Source organism: Photinus pyralis, unplaced genomic scaffold (genome assembly GCF_008802855.1).
Source record: "Photinus pyralis isolate 1611_PpyrPB1 unplaced genomic scaffold, Ppyr1.3 Ppyr1.4_LG4, whole genome shotgun sequence".
Lineage (NCBI taxonomy): Eukaryota > Metazoa > Arthropoda > Insecta > Coleoptera > Lampyridae > Photinus > Photinus pyralis.
The window spans coordinates 41,129,083-41,153,799 of record NW_022170511.1 but is presented as its reverse complement, the minus strand read 5'-3'; the positions used below and the strand labels follow the sequence as shown (position 1 = coordinate 41,153,799).

The 24,717-nt window shown below is 37.4% G+C and overlaps 1 protein-coding gene across 2 annotated transcripts; it reads left to right on the top strand.

Annotated features, from left to right (window-relative positions):
* The first annotated feature begins 1,508 nt into the window (after positions 1–1,508).
* On the top strand, positions 1,509–22,003 carry LOC116168448. 2 transcript variants are annotated; one of them, XM_031484282.1, is made up of 2 exons: positions 1,509–2,561; positions 21,761–22,003. In XM_031484282.1, the coding sequence occupies exon 1, from the start codon at positions 1,652–1,654 to the stop codon at positions 2,540–2,542; it is 891 nt and encodes a 296-aa protein (XP_031340142.1). In that variant the 5' UTR covers positions 1,509–1,651; the 3' UTR covers positions 2,543–2,561; positions 21,761–22,003. The 2 variants fall into 2 exon arrangements, with proteins under 2 accessions (XP_031340142.1, XP_031340141.1); XM_031484281.1 differs by lacking the exon at positions 21,761–22,003 and adding an exon at positions 11,702–12,314.
* Positions 22,004–24,717: the final 2,714 nt, after the last annotated feature.

The window sequence follows — 24,717 nt, the reverse complement described above, 5'->3', positions numbered from 1 at the left end:
CAATGCCAACTTTCTTATTTATGAAGGCATTTAAATGAAATTTTATACATAGGCATTTGGCATAAAGACAATTTTAACACCAATTGCAAAATTTGGTTTTGCGCATGCGCAATGGCCAACTTCCTTATTTACTGAAGCATTTAAATGATATTTAATACATAGGCACTTGGAATACAAAGCACATCTAACACCAGTTTTAAAATTTGGTTTTGCACATGCGCAATGGCAACTTTCTTATTTATGAAAGCAGTTAAACGAAATATCATAGGTAATAACTAAAACTAATACCAGTTCCAAAATTATTGTTAACGCATGCTGTATATTTTATTTATGAAGGTATTCAATGAAATTTCTAATGTAGACAATATGCACAATGCTATTTACGAAAGCACTTATAGAAAGTTCCATATACATATAGACACTTCGAATAAAAGTAAAACTAATGCCAGCGGCTCATTTGAAAGAGAATGGGGTAAGAATCTTGTGCCTACCGGTATTTTTTCCTGGTCCTAGCATTAATATTATTAGGAGGAAAATACGCTCTCGTCATTTATGTTTGCATAATGACTTTTTGAACTTCCTATCTTCCACAGTTTTTCTCCGAATGTTTTCTAATTGGTGTTGTCGAAAAGATCTTGTCAACGCGCACAATTCCTGCGTGGCGGAATTTTGTTTTTTTTTTTTCCTAGGGGGGAAATGAACCACCTTTTGCACGGCGCGCTTCGAGGGGTAGTCAACTTTGGGCACCCAACATTTTTTAAAGCTCGAATCGCGGTCTCTCTTTCTCGTGTCGCCAATATAAGCTATATGAGCTACGAAAACTACCCAAAAATGGAGTACTGTTTTGTGCCGGGTTTTTAGCAAAATCCACCAAAATGCGAATTGCGAGTTAATGGGACGTCGGAACGGTGTACCGACAAAGGTAATCAAATTTTCAAACGCGCATTAGACGGGAACGGGACGTCGGAAGTGGATACCGACAAAGGGAATATGGTAGCCCCCGACAAGATTTTACTGATGGTGGAGTCAAAACTATAAACGCGAATTGCGGGTGTACGCGGAAAGTGGGAAGCGGGTACCGACAAAGTGAACGTAGTAGCCTTCGACAAAATCTTTTATTGATGGTTGAGTCAAAAGTGGCTAATAGAATACTGATCTGCCACACAAAAATGCGCTGAAGTCCCTTCGATCTCCACGAGGACTTTGATAATTTTTTTCCGTAAATATACGGTAAGTGCCTGAACAAATTTAAATGCGGAAGCAAGCCAAGTATAAGGATGTACGGTGGTTCCCAGCAGTTTACAGTTACGTTCGAGGCTACGGTTTAAAATTCACGTATAGAATTTCCGTCTATATAAAGGAGCCCCTATTTTAAAATATATTTCATAGGCATAACAGCTGCAATTCAACACGTACCCTCTTAGGAGGGGTTTGTTTGTACTGGTCTCGTGCCGGCGTGCAAAAGTTACGTTGGAAATGGTGGTTTCAGTAGTTCGTTTTATAACTTAGACCCGCACGCGACAAATTAATAATTTCAATGACGAGTGTGCCGAAATAATTATGAGTTCGTTACTACGTCATATAATTTCTTTGCTTTAAGTTAGTGAGTGAGGGGTTTGTCACTAAACAACGTTTCGTCAAAATTTAGGCGATGAGTAGTGAAATACAGTGCAAAAGCTCTACAATTGTAACAAAATCGGATCGAGCTCATATTTCTGTAACAGTCGATAAGACACGTAAAAGAACTAAATGTGGCGTAAAGGAATTAATTGCACTACGTACGCTGCCACCTCCGGCAGTCGCTCGTAGAAACGCGCGGGAACGTAATCGCGTTAAGCAAGTAAACAACGGATTCGCTAATTTAAGACAGCACATTCCAAATCATATTGCAGCTGCTTTCGAATCGAATTCCGGCAAAACCGGAAACAAAAAGCTAAGCAAAGTTGAGACTCTACGAATGGCGGTCGAGTATATCAGAAGTTTGGAAAAACTGCTCTCTGCCGGTGATCATTTGCCCCGGGATTTGGCCACATCCGTCACATACCCCTCATCCACGTCATCCTTAGATGGTATGAGTTACTCCAACTCTCTTGCCTCCCCTTCGAGTGAGGACGACAACTTATCGAACTCCACACCGACACCACCGCCTCTTCAATACATTAGAATTATTGGATCAGATACCTACCACATCCTTCCGGCGCACCTACTCGATACAGACCGATTGAAGTTGCTCAAACTGGACGACGCCCTTTTAACGAACACCTGTTTCATCAACGACGAATTCAAAAAAGTCTCCACCGCCACGGAAATCGCACCTGAAATGTACGGCGGCGATAATTCGCTTTCGCCCGACGTCGACGCTTTCATACCTGCTTTCAACATGGATGAGCTTTCGCAGCAGGATATTAAAGAAGAGAAGGAATCGATTAAATCCAGCGAAGAAATGCGGATATTGTGTCGAAATTTGATTATGTTACAAGCTGACGCGGATAGGAAAGCGAAAAACCAAACGTTAAACGTGAACCAATTAATGACTTGGTAGTAAAAGCGCCTATTCAAAGGTGAGTTCCAGTTGCTTTCGCTTTGTTTCCTATGTTCGCAAACCCCCTGTTATTTATTAACCATTGCAGATTATTGAATAGTGGTGCTACCTTAGTAAAATTGCAAATAAAAGTGCAATTCATTACTGGTGCTCCAGGTGGCCGGAATTTAAATGCCCAAACGTTATTATTAATTCGATAAGTGTAGGTTTATTAATGTGTGGTGGTTTACCTTAATCTACTTTCCATTCCTATGTTCCGGGCTATGTGCTAATTTAAATGGTAATGGCCAACACTATTCTGCGTAATAAACGAGTAATAAAAGAATAGGGTTGAATTTATCGGGCCGAATAATGGTAACTACAAACAAGTTAAAAAAAGTAATCGTGAACGATTTACAAAAAGCGCATTTGCACTTGCATTAATTTCCCATTATGCAATTTCTGTTAAAATCGTAAAAATCCGGCCACAAATATGAAAAATAGCGTTGCATAGATCCATTTTTGACGTGCTACTTCAATTTCAGTTTATAAGAAGAATTTCATTTCAATGCTTTCATAAATAAGAAAGTTGGAACTGCGCATGCGCAAACCTACATTTTGAAACTGGCGTTAGATTTTCCTTTATTCCAAGTGCCTATGTACGAGTATCAAATTTCATTTAAATACTTTTATAAATAAAAAAGTTTACAATTCGGTTTATAAATAGTCAAGATGCGAAAAGGGCACTGTGAATTTTGAATCGATTCGACTCAACTTTTGGCATTGCGTATTATATGGCTAAATCTATGCCCATATTGAATTTCATGCAGTTCAGTTCATAACTAACGGAGATGTCAAAGCGATCGGACATTCCTAAACAAAGTTATCGTTCACACGGATAGATAGATGGACAGACCGACATAGGAACAGACGGACAGACCAACAGACAAACGACAAACAGCAAACCAAAATTATAAACTATCTCTAGAATCGTTAATAAAGTGTAAAATTATGGAACATGGAAAAAATGGTTTTTTGGTTTTTTTACAGTAACTTTTTTAGCAATAAACGCAGAAAAAATTCCTTCCTTGGCGCAAGCCTAGACACCATAACGAACCAAATAGCGAAAAAAATAGAACAATATGTCTTAAGATAAAGAACTAGTAGCGTCCCAACCAAGGGACGGACGGACAGACAAAGTGGCCACAATAGTGCATCTTTTTTTTATTTTTTGTGGAAATGCGCTAAAAATCAGCTGGTTATTAATAATTTTTATGACCTCGTTACATCGTGACACTCCTGGTCAGACCACCCAACCAGCTGATTTATTGTATGCAGCTTAGTAAAAAATGCTAGATAAAATGTTTGTATAATAAAACGGACATACTGGGTGAAGATTCCCAAACCGAACATAGGTAATTAACATGGAAAATGTTAACTTAAAGGGTTTAAATGACACCAATGGAAAGAAGATTTTTTTCCTCGTCTAATGATATACGAATTAGTTCATTTTCAGGTGTATTTCTCACTATTTTATCAAAACTTCGGCAATAAATCCACTTACCAACAAAATCATGTTAAGCCATGACTAGTAAGACAAAAAGCAGATTCAAACGTTTATGACAACTGGCATTAACCTTGCGTTACTGCCCATTTATGATGTCACAAATTTGAATTACTCTGTAGTATATTTTTTTTTATATCCTACGCATACAATTCGAAGCACCAACCGTTTTGTTTCCAAAAGAGAAATAAAAGAAAAATCAATAAAGTGCTCCCCCTAATGTGTTACCACACATTGCTATTCACCGTTTCAGATACTACGTGCAGGTCTACCCAGCAGAACAATTCTCAATAAACGAATGTTCCTTAAACAAATGTTCCGCTGCCATTTTCTACTACACCTCAATAAATTGCCATTCCACGGTTAGATCTAACTTAGAGACAATGGGAGACAAGATAAAGTTGCGCCACATCAAAACGTCGTGATAAATTGCGCGACCTGCCTAATCTATGACAAGGGGGCGAATGCGGTGTCAGCCCTTTAGCGCTCTCCACTCTGATATCAAGTTAATTTCGACTTCCACAAGTGCATGTAAAATCGACGGCAAGCTTTTCCCTTTACTCTATGAGCACTTCATATTTAATTATTGAAGATAATGCTGTATCTGTTTGATAAATGGCGCGATGTATCCAATTGTTCCACAAAATTGTAAGACGAAAGCGATTAATCAATTTTGAAATTTATTACCTATAAATACTACAACTTAACTGTAGTATTATGCTATACGAGCACATACAGTATATATTTTACAGTATATTCTTGTTACCTACGTCATTGAATAAAATTTAATGCCTATGTCAGAATTGGGGATTAACTACTTGGCTAAGATCCATTTGATTTGAAAGGACAGATGTAACAAGATACGAAGAATCGCATACGATTATCAGTAGGGGAATTTTTTCCCACTCGGCTCGTATTCGGAAACTACACTTTTGATCCCTGAACTCGTAGAAATCGATTGGCGAAGCTTGATATCCCTGTATCTTTTCATTCTCCAGTTAGACGGGGAACAGACAGACGGACAAACTAACAGGCAAGCAAAAGTATCACTTAAGGGGAATAAAAAGTGCTATAGTTGAAGGAAATATAAATAATGCTGAACATAACATCGTAACACAAAATTACATGGTATCCACACATGATGGACGAGATTAAAATTTGCTATATATTTGTTGTAGGCTTTTTGTATAATTCGTCATTTTATAAAATGCCTAGGCATAAAATTAATGCGTTAGTGCTCGTTTTTTACAATCTGCCGGGCGCTTTTCAGGCATTTAGTAATTGCATAAATTTATTTTTTCTACAACTGTCAAAAAAACCTGTCATTTTCTGACGGATTTCGAAACGCGAAGTACTAGATTTTTAATCGGTTAATTAATAAGTAAGGTTGCTCTTGACAACGTGCGCGAAATCGTCAACAGTGAAAAAAAGTATTTCGCGCACGGGACAAAGTTGAACTTAAACAGCAATTTAATTAACAATCGGTTCAGTTGTAGAAAAAATATTGTATATAACGCTAGCGCGAAGTTATTTCGCGCATTTGACTGATATTTTAACTCGGCTTCGCCTCGTCAAAATACCTTCAGTCTCAATGCGCGAAATTGAACTTCGCGCTCTTGTTATATAAATAACTATTTTTACTACTAGTTCGTCCAGTAGGTCCCGAATTTTGAAAAGAAAGTAATTAACGTCTTTTCCGATCTCAAAAATAAAAGAATGCATTTTATGTACAACAAGTAAAAAGGTTTTCGCCCCAAGGCGAGTAACTTCAGCGCATTTTCCATGAATTGATCAGTACTTCCCAAAAGACCGTAGCTATGTGCGCTATGTTTTTCTTTACTAGAGGCGTATATGGGTTCTCAATCACTTAATTACGTTACTGCGCGTGTATTTCTAAACTGTCCGAGTAGACTAATTAAAGGTAACCCGCAACTCTTGAGATTTAATTGAATCACTCTATATGCTAATTCTGCGTTAATTATATTAGGTTTGGGAAACCTTTCTATGATCTGTACATTAGAAAGCAAACCGAAAAATAAACTGCTGCAATAAGGAGCTTCACATTATGGTGCATCGCGAAGCGTCCAAATCATTTTAGACGCGATAATTGCGAATTAATTTAAGGCCGCTTGACATGGAGCAATACTACGCGCAAGAACTTGCAGAAAGAAATTGCAAGGTCAAATCCTTGCATGCAATAAGCATTGCATGGTATTTGACATGGTGCAATTCTATTTCAATTGCCACATGTCTGCCAACAGAAGAAACATATGGATTTGTCAACAAAGTTGTTAACCTCAAATGAAAATTAAATTTTGATTGCTTGAAGAAACATGAAAATTACAAGAATAAATAAGATTAGTAAAAACAAGTAATGATTGCGTCTCTCAGCATCACAGTTGCCGCCGCTGTATTTTACTAGGTTGGTGCCACAAAAACAACTAGATTTATCCCTAGAATTGCACGATTCATGCAAGAAAAATAGCACCGGTCCTATAAAAATTGCATGCAAGTCTCTTGCAGCAATTGATCAGCTGGCTTTGAACTGCGCATGCCTTTCGCAATTTTTCTTGCAACTTGCATGCAATTGCAATTTTTATTGCTCCATGTCAAGCGGGCTTTACGCGCACAGCATCATTTTAAGCTCAGCGTAACATCACTCGTTTGAGGTCGCTTAATGTAAAATTTTGACATTATATTTACAAGCCGTATACAGGCATCAAATTTTGCATGAAGCTTCCCGAGCCCCTAAAATACAATTTCCGAATTAGCTCACCTTTTCAGCAGTCATCAATCGTTCATGAATTGTGTTGCAACCACGCACACCAGCTTATGTTATATTATTTAGACGCCATATAGTCTTTCGTTCAAAACTTTATATGTATATTTGGGAAATGGGTTAAGTGGAAGAGCGAATGCAGTTTCTGCTGAGACTGCATTCGAACTTCGCCCAATTAGCTACTTAGCACGCAGAAAGTTTTTTTTGTACTTTATATACAGTGAGTTTTTTTAAAATGCGAACATAGGAGTTTGCATGTAATGAATTTCCCTATGTTCGATTTTTAAAAAAACATCAATCTATGAGGTGTGCGCGGTTCACATTCCCAAATCGCGCAACTTGTGCGACTATGAACAGCAACTCTATAGTCTTTACGATGAAGAACACTCGGTAAGATTTTTTTAAAGAAGCCATGTTAGGCCATAGCAACTTTAGGATACATTTTTCTTAAACTTACTATAACTTGACCTCACAGGCCACGCACTGACACCACAACTCATTGTGAACCAACCTTCAATTATTTGTAGGTCATGTGCACCTGGTATTCTACTAATTTGATCTATTCAATACATAAATGAAGAAAATAAGAAAATAAATACCGAAAACAATTACAATAAATGTTCGAAGTGTCCTCCTTGACATTCTAAGCTAAGCCATAACCTAACCGATTTCGTAATTAAATTGGGCGGCGGTATTTTAAAAAATGTGACAGCTGTCAATTGTAGGTATCTACTACTCATTTGAACTACTCAATAGATTGATGTGTTTTTTTAAAAATCGAACATAGGCAAATTACATTGCATGCAAACTCCTATGTTCGCATTTTAAAAAAATTTACTGTATGTATGGATTCAGTTGTAATGTAGCTAATAAAAGACATTATTATTATTATTATTATTAAAGATATATATTTTATATGGGAGTTTTTTAAGAACTTCTTTCACCTTAACGCGGATTTTCTACATAATAACTGCGCGACTCGATATTCTTATAATTGGTACTTATATTTACTGTGCTTAGTATTTAGTACAATTTCATTTGAAAAGTGCTGTGCATGCAATGTTAGCATTCGCGCTGCGCGCACTTGCATGTCTTGCAGAGTCCAGTGCAGCAGCACTTAACGAATTCTCTACACAAGCCTTTGACACCTCCGGAATTGTGATCCACAGGCTGCGTCTGATCGCTGGTAATTCACATACTATACTTGCTTGGAAAATGGCACCCTTTCTATACTGTATTAGAGCGTCCTAAAAAAATAAAGATGGTAAACTTAGTTGTGCATAATAAGATAATAAAATTTCGTTGCACAGCAAGTGTGATACTAATAATAATACAGGTTAAAAAGAGGATGGGAGGCAATTTCTCCAGACAAAATATTGGAAATTAGAATCCAGGCTTCGCTGACAACTGCAGGGTCGTTATGTCTACAGGATTAATGTCTTGCGTTCGGCCATATGAGACCGAAAGTCTCAGGATCTACCAGTTTTCGATGCGTTACCTAATGGGTTGCGACATGACTTCTTCGATTAACGGCAGAGGAAAAAAGTCAGCATGGCACAATTGGAATTCCTACGACGATGCCTTTCTGCATATAAGACATAGTCCATTTGAAATCTCTGACAGCTTCCAACTAATTGAGAGATTTGTAGTAGTGTTGTATGAAAATACTAGTGTCCTGGAGTTTGTCAACAAAAACAGGATGTAAATATTCTGTAACAAGAACCCACCTCTAGAGAAACTTCCCATACCCAGGTAAAAATAAACTAAACAAATATAGAAAACGAGCTCCTGGGTATGGCTATAGCTGTAACAGGATAATGGCCACCCTGTATATAACTTTTAGGCGCTTATCATATTCAATAAATATCTATGTGCGTTTATCAATACGAATAAATGCGGACGATGACATTGACGCTCGAGCTATTAAAGTGTATAAATGTATGCAAGGCTAAATTCTTGAGTTTTATAATTTTCTAAGATTATTTGCCGTTTTGGGATTTGTTTAATTGGAAAATGTAAGTTTCAACTCATCAAATATAATAACTCTGCACTTATTTGTATTTCAGCAACGAGTTCGATACCCGTTGGTCATTTTATTTACCTAATACAATTAATAGAAGCCGTTATTACCAACTCATTTGAGTAATTTATAAGTGCATAATCTGCACAAAATTAAATATCAGGAAGTCCACATATGGACGTGAGTATGCTTACTCATTTAATAATCAATGCGCAATTACTGTAATTTTAGTTCTTGAGTCACGGAGTCGAACCATAAGAAATCCACCCCTTGCGGAGTAACGAACATAGTTCTAAAGGGAGCCATCGTCAGAAAGATAAGTCTTTCACCTCGTCTTTCACCTACCATTCACTTATCACTTACACGCATCATCTCATATTGTTAATTGTCAAAATTGTTATCACTAACTACATTATTGTGTACCGATCAGTGTTTAAAATTTGCAAGATTATACTCAATTCATTGAGGTGGCCAGTAGAAAGCGCTTTCCATTGTCCCTGCTTGGTCACGTTCGGCTTAGTGTCCCTTGCACACGTTTCGGCAATGTGGGCACGATCGGCGTAGTGTCCGTCGGCGAAGTGGGCATGGTCGGCGTTGTGTCCCTTGCACACTTGTCGACGATGTGGGCACGGTCGGCGTAGTGTCCCTAGTCGGCGATATGGACCTTCAAAAAATCGTGTCGGCGTTGTGGGCATTCGGCGAAGTGTCCTAGACCCAGGCCATCGATCTGGAGATTTAGCATGCATAAAGCACGTGGGAAAATAGGATTATAACAGAAAATACTCTTTTGACTTCAATGTGTGTTTGCGGTACTAACAATAGCTAATACTGTACTTAGGTAATCAATAATCATAACCGTGTAAGTTCCGTAATCGGTAGCGAAAAAAACAAGCGTAACTACTACAGAACTGGACTCCCTAATTATAGTAAGTGCGTATAAACCTACCTAGCGCAGATGCCAGCAAAGCGAAAGCTCAACAGTTTACCTTTATAATTAACTTTAACGTTAACCACCTCGGAACTTTCGTTTACTTTGTAATCAAACGAGTCACGGATAATATTTTAATAACCTCCACCTTTTTCCAGTAACCGTTTTTCTCGATGATTTATTTTAGTAAAATTGGTAAAGAGGGTTGAATCCCTTGTAATCAGGTTTCGTTTTCAAATCGTCCCGTATAAGAATCGCATTCCCACGGATAACTTGTTTTTTTTATTATATAACACGTAACAGGTAAAAATAACAAATGTAGTCACATATAAATCTGCTCCATTTGCCATGAAAAGCATAATACATTTATAACGGTTTCGCTCCTTTTACAAAACCGTTTTCTATAATTCATAAGTTTAATCAAACACCATCAACCCCCAACATTCGACAAGATACTCTTCTTCGCTTAAATCAATTTAAGCTTCAAAAATCGTTTAACGATCCTAACTATTGGGGTGTAAAATTTTACAATGCGTTAGATGAAAATACAAAAAGGTTAGAATTATCCCAATTTAAATCTTCTGTAAGAAAGATTTTAATCACGAACACTTTTTATTCATTTGAAGAATTTTTACTGTTGATTCAAAAACTTAAATAGAGTTTGTTGTGATGTTAACCTTTTCCTATATGCTTTGTGTTATGTGTTTATCTTTTTGACTGATGTAAATAACGTTTACTCACAATCGGTTAGTATTATCTGAATTCCTAACCTTCATAGCGGTTGCGAAGCGACTCATTACTCACCTTAGCCGGGAAAGTAACTTTCCCGGCTAGCTGTCACTTTCCCGGCTAGCATCTGTCACTTTCCTTACCTGCAAATGCTATTCATATTATCCTTATATGAAACTTATACTAATAGTGACACCGCCAATGTAACCATTAATGTTTACAACAATAGCAAATTACGAAGAAGAACGAAACTATTTGCTATTGTTGTAAACATTAATGGTTACATTGGCGGTGTCACTATTATTGACAGTTAAAGTAACACCTTGTTGAATTATATACTTTACCTTAAATGATCGATTGTGAGTAAAATAGTATACAAACCTCGCTGGTCAGTGGTTCATAACCAACGCCTCGCGCTTATACCTCACCTCCGCGCTTCGCGCGTCGGTGAGGTACCTTAAGCCCTCGGGGTAGGTAATGAACCACCTCCCAGCTCGGTATGTAATCTACTATTGCTATACGAGCACCAATTATTTATTATTATATGTATTTAATTATCTCGCTCTTGCCGGTCCTAATCCTATTCAAACGGACTATTGTCAAGTCTGGCTAGTTATTTCTGAGGAAAATTCTGGTCATGCTGCAGGTTTTGAGTATGGCTACCTTCTGAATGTGATGATGAGTGTTATTATTATTAGGTATGGTCGGTGTTTTTTGTTCTTATGAGAACTCAGGTTTTAACGATATGCGCTTGTAGTTTGTTAAAAGATTCCAAAGCATCACTGATTTATAAAAATGTAATTTTTTATTTTGTCGATTTCTACGGCTTCGAAAAACGGAAAATTACGAGGAAAATTATAAGTAATAGTATGAACAGATACAGTATTTTTTCTCTAAAAAAACGTATTTCGACTTTTGCTTTAAAATAATTAGGGGAGACAATAAAGAAATTACCATTGAAATATGTATGCTGCGTCACGCTAGGCACCACCCTGTATAAATAACTATTTAGCGACGCTTTGCAGCATCCCATCCCGTCGCCGAGATGTGTGCAGCGCAAGTAAAAATCAACCTGAACTATATGCATGAAATGATCTCATTTAGCATTGCTTGTTTCATTTATTGTTAAATGCTATTCATAATATTATTCTTTCTTTCAGGTATAACCCGGTGATATCGATGGAGAGAAGAAGAGAGCTACTGTTTCATCTTGGTGCCTATGGTGAGTTTTTTTCGATGTTGTGCATGGAGATCTCGTAAACCGTAAGAGATATAACGTCGTTTAAATGGACAAAGCATTGCAGCATTTTATGTAGATTAAGTTGCCCTTTCAGAGTTTCTTGTAAAGCTGCGTATACATTATTGTTTATGTTCATGGCTCGTTCACTTTTGACAGAACGAGCACGAACAGTTCATTGCGTATTCGTTTTGTGCTCCGATCGATTCGGTCGCGTTATAAACACGAAGAAGTACTAAAAGACGTCCCAACTGTGCGAGCGAATCCCTTTGTGTTCGTCACAAAAACCGACTTTTGGTGGAGCTCGTTGCGAACCTGTTCGCTTCCTGCTCGGGGTACCGTCACTAATTTGTTACATCGTGTTACAGTACACGTTCGGTTCAGATAATGTATAAGCAGCTTTACGGTTTACAAGATCCCCATACTAAACATCGGAGAAAACTCACCCTGTATATATGCTCAAGTAACTCAAGTGCCAGTCTTATTGTTAAGTTATGACCATTTTGTAATTTATTAAATAAATATAATCAAACATTTTTCACATTGTTCACTTATTAATGCGTTTCATGATGTAAGTATAAGAAAATAGACAGATTCATCCGTTTAATTCAATAGCTGGTACGTTTAATACTCTTTCACTTTAGGTTAAACTACGATTGATTTTCAATTTAACACAAAATTAGGCTATTCTTTATATTTCCAGCTTCATTTCTTTGAATGTTAGAAGTCAAGTCACGAAACTCTCGCTTTATAAATTCTGTTCTTGGAATGCCTTTGGATTGCTATATGATTCCGAAAGCAAGATGGTCGGTTTCCAAATATAGAATAATACTGTACGTTCTGAAAAACCGCCTTAGAAATTACATGAATACAAATTTTTGTCAAAAAAAACCTGTCATTTTCTGACGAATTTCGAAACGCGAAGTATTACATTTTTAAAGGGTTAATTAATAAGTAAGGTTGCTCTAGGCAACGTGCGCGAAATCGTCAACAGTGAAAAAAAGTATTTCGCAGACATGACAAAGTTGAACTTAAAGAGCAAATTTCCATATTGCCATATCTCTGCTTATTAGGAATCAGATATCAAAATACGGTTTTCACTGGTATTTTCGCTGTTTCATGATATTTAATAATATCAGATAAATAATTATACCTATCGTTCCATTTGTAATTTTTAAGAAAACCTGCAAAGTTTATGTTAATGTCAAACCGCGCCCTCTCCACTCATTAGGTTTACTAAAACGACTCTGTAAACGGTGATTACACGAAGAGAGCTCTTTCCAAGACCTATTATGTGAAAATCGGTTAACCTAACTCGAAGTTACATTCAATTCCTTGAAGAAATTTTCCCTTTCCTCCACACCTAATATTTTATGAGCTAGCGCAATATGTGCCGTATCAAAATGATTCAAAATTCTTACAAGATTGCGACGCATGTAGGTATTTTTAATGATAATAATAATAATAAAGTTTATTATCTGTAATAGCCATGTGACCTTTGTTAATAGGACATCCTGTACAAAACTGCTTCAGTTGGTGTTTCCATTTCCAGTATCTGCAGACATCGTTTAAATTCGCAAATAAAGTTTGGCAATACCAGTACCAGCGATTGTATCGCAACTCAGTTGAAAGAAATATAAAAGTAGAAATTGGGTACCATTTTGTGCACAAATTAATAATTTGAAATGATTAAATTGAAAAAAATATGGAATCCTACAATTTGTACGAAGGGAAAAAATATGTTATATCGATCGAAAGTGTAACGAAGTGGAAAGCCGTATAACTAACTAGTCCTAAGTCCCATTACAATATTAAAAGAGCATATGGATTAACTCAACATAAGAAAGTTTAGTCTAGGTCGAGGCCTAGGTAATACAACAGTTGGAAATTAAAATTAAGCAGTTAGTTGACTCCACCCATTAACCCGCAATTCGGATTTGAAGTTTTTAATAATAATAATAATACTTTATTATCCTGGCGGAGACCAGCTGTAAGCTGTTTTTCCCAACCAGCAGAATTCGACTCCACCATCAATAAGATCTCGTCGGGGGTTACCATATTCCCTTTGTCGGTAGTTACCTCCGACGTCCCGTTCACCCGCAATTCGCATTTTGGTGTTCTTCGCTAAAAACCCCATGAGAGAGAGATTGGTTCACGAACGGCTATTAATTCTACAGTGTGAGCAACAATGATTGAAGCGTGCGTCATCACCGCTTGTTCCTATTAATATCAAAACTACCTTCTTTGTATGAAGTTGTATACGAAAATGACGTTCTGCGCTGTCACAGTGACGTGCGTCTATTCGTATTTCGTATCTTGTATCAAATCAGCATATGCTATGAGCGGCACATTGCCAATTTAGCTGAAGCGGCACGCTTCAATCTTTGTTGCTCACTCTGTATATCAAATCCTCAGCTGTAGGTCTTTATTCATACATTTTAACTATGCTATTAAATAACATTAAGGGTAATTTTAAGTCTTGCAAATTAGCTGATTTATAAAGGCATTATAAGAAAGTCCATAATGGCGGGACCGGGAACACTCTTTCTTACAATGGGGAGTGTTCCATAACCTCTCAAGTTACTGCATTAATCTTTCCAAATGTGAAAGAATAATCAACGACCAGACTTTAAACTTTAAAACTGAATTTAGAAAAGAAGTACCGTGGGCATTAAATTACCGTTTTACAGCGAACTCTCTCTGCCGATTACAATAATTATCAACCACGTTTATAAAACTCGTCGAAAGGATTGAGAGTCTGTGCTAAGAGGTTATTAATTAAAACACAAAAACGCGACGAAAAACCAAACAAACAAAATGACGGTTCTATTATACCTTTTGATTAGATTCCATTTCAATGAACACAAATTAGTGGCTGACAAGTTTAAATTGAGCTGCCAGAGGAAAGTAAAATATCTCTCAATAAAATTAAGCTGCAAAAAAGCTATAGCGCTTCCAAAATTGGAAACAAACACATCTGAACTTCCCCAGTAATTTATTTTCCTCATTTCACTTTCGAGCTGATAAGTTTTAATATATTTTCTGTCGCTTCAAGCATCGAAAATCGCTCTGGTAATCTATCGCCTTTTGCAAAAATATTACAAAAGCAAATATACCTTTATGGGGTTTAATTAAAACAAAAACCATCGTCTCAAGCGGTGAAATGAAAGTCAAGTAGACATTTCTTATAGCAGACCATAATGCTCAAAATACAATCCACTTGAAACTCAGTTCAATAGTGAACCGTGTACCAAGCGATAAAATATCAGATACAAGTGTAATCGCGCACCTTTCGAACAATAAAATTTCCGAAATAAAGTCAAAAAACGATATTAGGTAAAGTAAGTGAGAGCAGAACGAACATAAATCGTCAAAAAAACGTGGTCATTGGTAAAGGCGACAACAATATTTGGGAAGCGAGTTTGAGCGCAACGCCAAAAAAAGCCTGGTATAGGACGGATAGCAGTAGGGACAGAAACTTTCCAAGTTCAAAAGTGAATGAAAAGTTTTCTGTTCAAAACTTTGAAGTGGAACTGCCAAATCGCGAAGACGCCCGCAGCGTTTCATTTAGAGTAGGGGGTGATATTAAATTAATCGACGAAGTATACAAAGCCGAAAACTGGCGAACGGGTGTGATTATTAAACAATTTCGGTTTTTTCGGAGGACTCAAACAGCGAAATTTTAATTCACACCAGACGACAACAGACTTAAACTTATCAAACGATAGTGACGTATACCCAACGACAATGTGAATGGGAGCTCTTCTAATATTAAATCGAGTAATGGTAAAATGAAGTTTAAGCAAACAATTAAGGTGTTACACATCAATGTACAAAGTCTAAAGAACAAAATCAGCGAGATGGAAACTTTTTAAGTGACAATAAAGACTAGAGTACAAACGGAGTACGGCCTATTATTTATTATTTCTTGTTATATTCCCGAAGTTATTCCAATTGGTACTTAACTAAGATAATTCCACAGTCTGTCGATTTGCAAAAATCATTTGTAAGGAGTTAAAACATTGTAGGAGGTGTAATTGAATTTAATATGGAATGGAACGAGGGTTGGGAAGGTGGAGAAATATTGAGGGATTGATTGATTTCGTAGATCGTTCTTCTATCATTTTAATGTTAATTGAATCTACGTACTTATTGTTGCTCCACAGTACCTAATTATGTCAGTTGGCTTGCGAAGAGGGTTTACTGATCCAGCGACTAGCGGACGCCCGGACGGGCAGGGACAAGTCGCCGTCGCCGAGTCGCCGTCGCCTACTGGCCGTTGGCAACTCGCCGTCGGGCAATCTCGCCATCGGTCAACTTGCCGTCGGTTAACTCGCCGTCACCAGAAACAAAATAAAGATTATTTTTTTTTAATATTTAAATCTAACACTTTAGATTTCTATAACTGCAATCAGTTTAGTCATATAATAGTATTTAGCAATCTCGTTTCATCATTGGAATGCTGTAGTTATTTGCAGTGTTGTGTAAGATCCTTTAATTCTGGATCTAGATAGAGATCCAGATACATTTAAAAATCATGATTCGATCCAGATCCAAGAGCCCCCAAAACGATCTAAATCCTTTTGTCGTATGCAAAATAGTAAGAAAAATTGTACCTAAACCGTTGTGAAAAAGACCTTCCTTGAAAATTAATAACCGCCTACACCCTTTTAAAAATTCACAACAGTTGTAAATTATAATTGCACTTCGGTTTTCGTGCTTGGACATCAAAGTATGTTATCCTTTCCTTCTTCTAATGCTGACAGACTAATCCTTTACCCGTACCCGTCGTAAAATACACGGATTGATAGTGATATTTCGGAATATCTTAGGGGGTTAGCCCATAATTATGAAATGTAAATGTATAATGTATAACCAAAAATATTTTTGTAATTTTAGAGTGTTTTGTTTGATAAGAACAAACATTTAGTAGTATTTTTTATTATTTATTCTGCTGACGGCGACTTGACCGACGGCGAGTTTGCCCGACGGCGAGTTTGTTCGACGGCGAGTTTGTTCGACGGCGGGTCGGCGACGGCGAGTTGTCCTAGACTCGCTAGCGGAAACGTGGCATGAACCTATAATTAAGAACTAGTGTGAGTATTGCCCAAACACATTTGCCAAAGTGTTAAATCAATTTTATCTAATACGGCAACTTATGGACAAAGGGATTAAACACGCATTGACCATACAAATAACTGTTCCTTTAGGGCAGTGGGTTGTGCAATGGCTCTAAGGGGTACAACGCGCGAAGAGCCGCCCAACTACCCTGTCGCGCAAGAAATGCGCCCGCCAACTAGTAGCGAGAAGTGCAATAAGCTTAGGGGGATTAAACAGCGCAATGAGCTTTTCTCATCCACTAATTGCATATTTATATTATTTCTTTAACTTACCAGGGAAACCTGGTTACAAAGGGATAGAACGCGCAATGTAACCTCCCCAAGAACGGTTAAATGGCCATCACAAATCAACTGATACTAATAAATAGAATACTTAGATGCTCTTAATTACAGTTCTTACTCATGCCAATAACTACACAAATGTTATATTCATGCGAATGTAAAAGGGTAAACCGCTCAGTGAAAACTCATCTATTTGCAGATTAATTAAATCAATCAGAGCACTCAAACACTCACAATAGCTTTCAGATTTACTATGAATGCAGTAAAATAATGTCAACCCTCTTTTAAGGGATTCTTAGAAAGGCGGGCTGACCTTTTGATCTCGAGTCCCAGACCAATTAACAACCCTAACAGTGCAGTTCACACGTCCCTTTTTTTGTGAATATTTCTACACCCTCGAAAATTGGTGGTCATTTGTAAGAATTAATAAACATACCTTACACATTGGGATAATAAATTGTTGGAAAAGATTGTTTTAGGGTTCCACTATGTGTCAAAAGTGAGTGAGTAACCCAATTTGAAAAACAAAGCACGGTTTTTAGCGGATTTTTGCAAATTTATTTGTAAAAAGTAGCTTTTAATCTCACTTTGGCTGGCTGACTGGCTGGCTGGCTGGCAACAAATGTGGGCGCGTAGAATAACTCTTGTAGACGGGTGTACGTGTATCTACAAGGCCGTGTAATTTGTCAACCTTAGGGAGAGGGCTACATGATGTGGGCTTGGCAACATCTGGGCGTCATCCTCGAGCGTAGTTTACTAACGTGAAGGTTTTTCAGTTTTTTCCTATCTTCTACTACAGTTTTGGTCCGATTTTTTTCAAATCGGTGTCGTGGGAAAGATGTTGTAAACGCGCACAACCCCTGCGTGGCGGAATTTTTTGTCCTAGGGGCGAAATTAACGACCTTTTGCGAGGCGCGCGCACGCGTCTTGGAGTCTTCGGGCGCCTTTTACCTTCCGTTGCGAATTTTGTCAGGCGGTTTAACGTTTCGTAAATCTCGAATCGCTCTCTCTTTCTCGTGTCGCCAATAGAAGCTTCAAACACGAATTGCAGATGAACGGGACATCGGAAGTGGATACCGACAAATGGAATATGGTAGCCCCCGACACGATCTTACTGATGGTGGAGTCAAATCTTCAAACGCGCATTGGAAGGGAACGGGACATCGGAAGTGGATACCGACAAAGGGAATGTGGTAGCCCCCGACAAGATTTTACTGATGGTGGAGTCAAAACTTTAAACGCGAATTGCGAGGGCACGCGGAAAGTGGGAAGCGGGTAGCGTACCGACAAAGTGAATGTGGTAGCCTTCGACAAGATCTTTTATTGATGGTGGAGTCAACACTCTGGCTATTAAAACACTGATCTACCACGCAACAATGCGCTGAAGTCCCTTCGATCTCACACGAGGACTTTGATAATTTTTTAAAAGTTGTTTACTTAATTATGCAATAACATACAACTTTCAGTGATCGGGTTTGACATATTGTTTTGTTATCCAAAGAAGTTAGCAAATTCGGATTTTCAGAAAGATCGGATGAATTTTACTTAGTACATAATAACAAATTGTAAGTTCACCCGCAATGCACCCGAGTACACTACTTTGTTTCATTGAGTGAAGTGATAACATGCAGTTTCTAGCTAGGGACTGTTGGAGCTAATTAACTTTGACTGGACTGGACTAAAATGGAAACAATAATTGAAGTTCATTATGTTCTATTTGTCAGCCAAATGTATAGGTACTTTAAAATTGACACATGTAAATGCATTTCTACGACACGTGTAATTTATGCTTTAGCGTCTCGTGTAATGAGCGTATACTGATATCACTTCTCATTTGTATAAAAAGAACATTGTAATGGCGGTGGTAAGTTTATAACACCCTCAAAACGACGTTTCGTTTTCATCTCCATTGTGCACCATTGAAACTTCGAACATAAAACACTCAATTTGACACATCACAACGAAAACAACACATAATGATACATTCGCAACGGAATCTATTAAATCCAGTTATTTTATTTTACTTTGAAAAATATAAGTATACACGTTATTAACTTCCTACAGCGAAATCGCGCTGGCGTACATGGTAAGGAAGGCTCCCTATGGTTCAGTACTTCGTACGTTTCCGAACAGCCCGCTTCAGCCGTGACGCCCCTTTCCCTTTAGTAACTTGTGGGATAGTTTTTTCGCGCCTAATTCTACTTAAAAAAACAGTTAAAACATAATTAGTGTCGCGAAAGTAATTTATTAATTCTGTTACCATTACTTGGGCAGGCACAACCACTTCAATTTCTAAAGATTTAATACATTATTTGCGCGTTTTTCTTATTAAGTGGTTTAGCTTTGAAACAAAACGCTGGCAGAGACCAACAGGTATGAATAGCAATAATGTAATGTACTGCGTTTTGAATTACACAGTAAAGATTCCATTTCCTTTCGATTCAATACCGTGCGATTAGTCTTAATGAATAAGGTTTGAATTAAATTAGCAATATTGAGGAAGAGTATGAATTAATGTCGAATGGTTTTGTAAATCACTACATTATGTAACAAAAAATGGAATTACAGCTACACTTTTCTGATAGGACCTCTTTCAAAAAGATTAATTGCGTAATGTAAACGACCTGAATTAATAATCGCGCCTTCCTGCTAGCAGCTAGTGTGATGTTTCTCATGTTTGGTAAATGTAATTAATGCTAGCATTGAATAAAAATTTAAGTAGGTATAGCTCTATAAGGTGAAATTTTCAATCGCGTGCAAATCAAATTCGAGAACCTTCAGATTCTGCTCTAAAATTGTCGAGAAACTACAAGTGCGTAGGTATATTGAATATAAGCCAGCTAATATGGTCACTGCATTAAGTCAAAGCAGTGGCGTGAGGGTGGGTACAAGTAAAATATTACCTATATTTAGTGCACCTTCACTTTCAAAAAATTCGTTAAGCCGCTTGTGAGCAAGAGGCGAGAGTGCACCTTCAAATTTGTTTTTTCGATTTTAATGGACTTGGTATTGGAGTCATTCGATCAAAAATTTAAAATTATTTCATGTTTGTATTCTCGTTAAGCCATGAAATAACCATAACAGCTATTAAAATAGAAAAAAACAAAGTGAAAGTGTATATTTTGTTGAATGATTCTCGTAATTTTTGGGAAGCAGTTTAATAGATGGCTCCATCTATTGTTGGAACTAGAACCACGTAACAAATACAGCAAACCTCGAGAAGTAAAAGTGAATTAGCCTGGGCTAGCCAGGGGAAACGGATCTTCCAGTGAAACAGGCAAACAGCCACCGAAGCTTGACAAAGCTCATATAATTTTGGTGCCAGACGTGCACAAGTCACGCCAAAAAGTAAATAATAAACTAAAAATAAAATAAGAATACAAGCTTTGTGAATTCTCTGGAACTCGCGGGTATAACTTTTGCCTTGGCAAAGAACAATACATATGCACATATAATATTTAATATCACTGCACTGTAGGTACTTTTTCTACGACTGCTATAATGAATGTTGTTTCTCTACTAATTAACCTCGTAATAATTTATTAACCCTGTACGAAATAGTTATCCTATAAAACGTAGGTATAAAGTTAATAGCTGTCAAAAAAAGCAAGCCATTTATTATAGTTTTTGCAATGTGCACTCATGTAACTCAAAGGTTAGGTAAAATCAAATTTCCAAATTTTGAATGGCATTGGTCAGTAGCTGTTTTTGAGATTCCCTTAATATTCGATCTAAAGTTTATAATGTGGATTCATTTAAAAGGATGTATACGTATATTGATCCATTTAAAAGAATGTTTCGCGTTATTGTAAACTACTCTAGAATGTCCCCAATGTGGTTACTGGGTTATATGTAATCCCCCCTATTGTATGTAAGCATCATCTATCCGCAATAAGTAGGTACTATAACTGTATGTGTAGGAGATAAGAATTCTCACGGACAAATATTACCATTTCCTTAATAAATCCTTTGATGTAGCTAAAACAACAGTTCGTAACCTTTGGTGCTTTAAAAATGTTCATCCTTGTAGCGTTGAATATTCACATTTTTAGTCAGTGTGGGTGTTGGATTTGAAATTCAATGGTGTAAGTGGATACAACTGATTCTGTATAGGTGGCCCTTAAATAACTTCGAAACTTTTAATTAATTTCGATCGATAAACACCAATCTTGAAATGTACGAATCGTTTTTCAGTAGTTATTACGTTCTATTTGTGCGGTTAGCCTTTTGTGTTTTACACATTTCTGAGTATTGAAAGCGAGGTTGGAAACTTGAAAGTTTGACCGATCCAATCATCGGCTTCTCATAACGCCCATAGAAGGAATATAACGAATGTATGTGAGAAGAATGATAGATTGACCTTTTATTAGTAAACTTTGAAATGAATTGTACTGCGCTGACGTGCAGATTTTGATCTCCTCTAAAGCTAAACACCTGCGAAATTAGCATTAGCGTAAAACATATATTTAGTCTTCTACGTGGGCGAGGTTTATTATAATGTTCTTTTCTTATACCTACAGTTTAATTCAAATTACTACGTTTAAGAAGAAAATTCCCAATACTGATTACCTGCTTTTCAGGTGTTACTGAAACTAAATATTTCTTTCGTAAACGATATTTGGTTGCTGGTGTTGAATTAAGCAAGGAGGAAAGGAAGACAGACGCGTTTTACTGTAAGTAATTTTTAAACGTTATTATTACAATTTTTTGTAGTGGGGAAATGCACCTTATCCACACTCCGACACAGTCCGGAGTAGTATATAGTAGTATATATATTATTTCATATACTTATTGTAACGGAAATGTTCCAGACATGACGTCGCCTTTGGCGCTCTGGAATTTTCTACGCGCGCGATAGTGGAATTTGTAGGAATATTCGAGAATGTACGCGGATGTTCGGGACTTACATTGCTTGCGTGTATAAATGGTTGCGGACCGAACATCGCGGCAGTCTACTACCGAAAGAGATCGAGTACGTAAACATCGAGCGCGGAAATATAAATTGCGAAGTGTGTTATATAAATAATCGATATAAATTGTACGGTTTTTATAGTGTTTTAGTTTTGTTTAATAAATATTGTTGTGAGACCTAACCTTCACTTCTGGGAATCCCACGATTTACCTCTAGCTAGCTCAGTTGAAATTAAAATGAAAACAAAATTTTACCCGCATCTCAAGGTCCAGCTGGATTCTGCCACCCTACAGCATTCCAACAATGACATAAATAGGTGGCTTAACCAAATCCTTAAATTCCAATATGAAACTTTACCCCCAGATTTAATAAACTTGAAACAAAGTAAGAGACGCCGACAATTACCTCCCCTTGACTCTAATAAACAAAACCTGGATTGCAATGACTGGTTTAATTTCAAACAAAAAATTGCGTAAATTTCTGTTTTACAAATTGTTACAATTTTAAACAGATAAATGACACACACAAAAAAAAACAAATTACTCAAACATTACAAAAAAAAAACATGACAAAACAAAACACTAACTACTACTTACTTTTAAAATTAGTCCGAATAACGTATTCCGATAAAAAGAGGTATCCGTACACAATCACGTAAACCAACCACTCAAACACCGACGTCTTCTCTCTTCGGGTACCCACAAATTCAAAACTTCCGTGTTTCCGCAAAATAACAAAAAAAAACAGGACGACGACAAACTTCTTAAACTTTTCAAAAATTCTTCTTAAAACGGCAGACACAAAATTCTAATTAAACCTGGATCCACTACGCAAGAAACTTCCACAAAATTCAAAAAAAACGTAACCGAAGAAGCGCCGGTTGGCTTTGTAACGACCAAAAAGCCCCGCTCTCATCAAAAATTTTCTATTTAAGCCAAAAGCCCTTCTCCTTTCTTCAACATCCCGTCCGCCAATCACGCGAAGCGTCGATTTTTCAACTTCTTGCTGAACGGCACGTACGCCCGGCAATTCTGCGAAGAACCTTATCTCTACTTCGCGCTATACCTCGTTAACGGCAAATAAAATTTAAAAAAGAAATTTACATCGAAAAAAATTCTAGGAATAAAATAAAAACAGAACACTTCTAAGAAATTGAACCAAAACTATAACATGAAATTTACGCAATCCTGTGTCTCAAATTATTAATAACCCCCCCGGTTAATTAATTGAACTAAACAAAATTGTCACATCCAGACGCTCTATAATTTCTTTCAAGTTACAACTAAAACAAAATAACACAACAATATTGATATAAATCGAACCCGAATTTATAAATAACGTTACATTATATTATTGTACTATACATGTATAGTACAAATAACTTATTTTTATATATGGAACATACTACAGACATTTTGCACTCTTTTTTATAGTCGTTCCCGGCGTTGTCGTACCGCCTAATAGTCAATGTCGTGTATCTATTTTTTCGCATTCTTTAGAATATACTTAATAATAATGTCTTTATTAGATATAAATCTAAAGGGCGAAGTTCACTTAGGGGCAACATCGTCACCAGGTGTTCTTGCACTTAACCCATATCACAGTCTATGTATCACATTAATAGTGTTTATGAATCGCAGTACGTCACTTCTTTATGTTGCTAAAATTCTCCTGTACTTGTTTGGTGGAGGTTACGCGCATCTCGATACTCCGTACAATTACAGAGCACATGTTAGGCTACTTTAGAAATCTAATAACGTTTTTCGACGTGTTGTGTCTGTTCAAGGATCTCTTCCATTTTAGCCGATAAATGAAAATACTGCCTCATGTGTTCTACTGCTGGACATAAGCATAAAATATGTTGAACACCAGACTGTAAACAACGGAGGTTCCCCGCGCAACAAGTAGGGGTGTGTGATCTGCGTATGACCTATGTATTCTTAAGTGGTGGATCTTCACTTGCTCAATCCTAGTGAGATATGGTCTCCATCCACGTTTCTCGTTTAGATGCGTCGTCTGCCACCACATTGCCACCTATACCAGCATGACTAATGTACCTGAGTAGAGCCCGAATCCTCTGGACGAGTACTGACAATCGTGAAACTTTGTCTTTGTTCTGTTCATGAGGCAGTATAACAAGGCCTGCCATATGGCATACAATTCGACACCGACTACACTACAGAGGGGAGACAGCGTCAATTCATGTGTTACGCCATTGTCAAGGATTACGCACCTCGCGCCCGATTGCGTCCGCGTCCCGTCCGTATAGATAGCCGTTATGTGACGGTGTTCATCCATGAAAGATGGCGTCGACTTTTCTCTGAAACCTTATAGCAGACGTGTTCTCGTTCTCAAGATTATCCAGAACGAGACGGATGTGCATCTCGGGGAACATCCATCCATAGCCTATGAGTAACACCGGTGGCAGGTCTACGTCCAACGTACGTAATAGTTCCAGTGTCCAATGCTCTTACCCCAATCGATCGCGTCAACGAAGGCGTGTCCTCGTAACCATGCCGATCCCCGACAAGAATTGCGTAGTTGGGGTGGTCAGGCTGCCCACGTATCCCTGCTAGGTAACCACACAGGAGTTGAAACGTCTTTATCTATGAGGTGGACAGTGAC

Bases quoted from the DNA above. Each gene is read 5' to 3' on its own strand.
- LOC116168448 (XM_031484282.1), top strand. From the start codon at position 1,652: ATGAGTAGTGAAATACAGTGCAAAAGCTCTACAATTGTAACAAAATCG.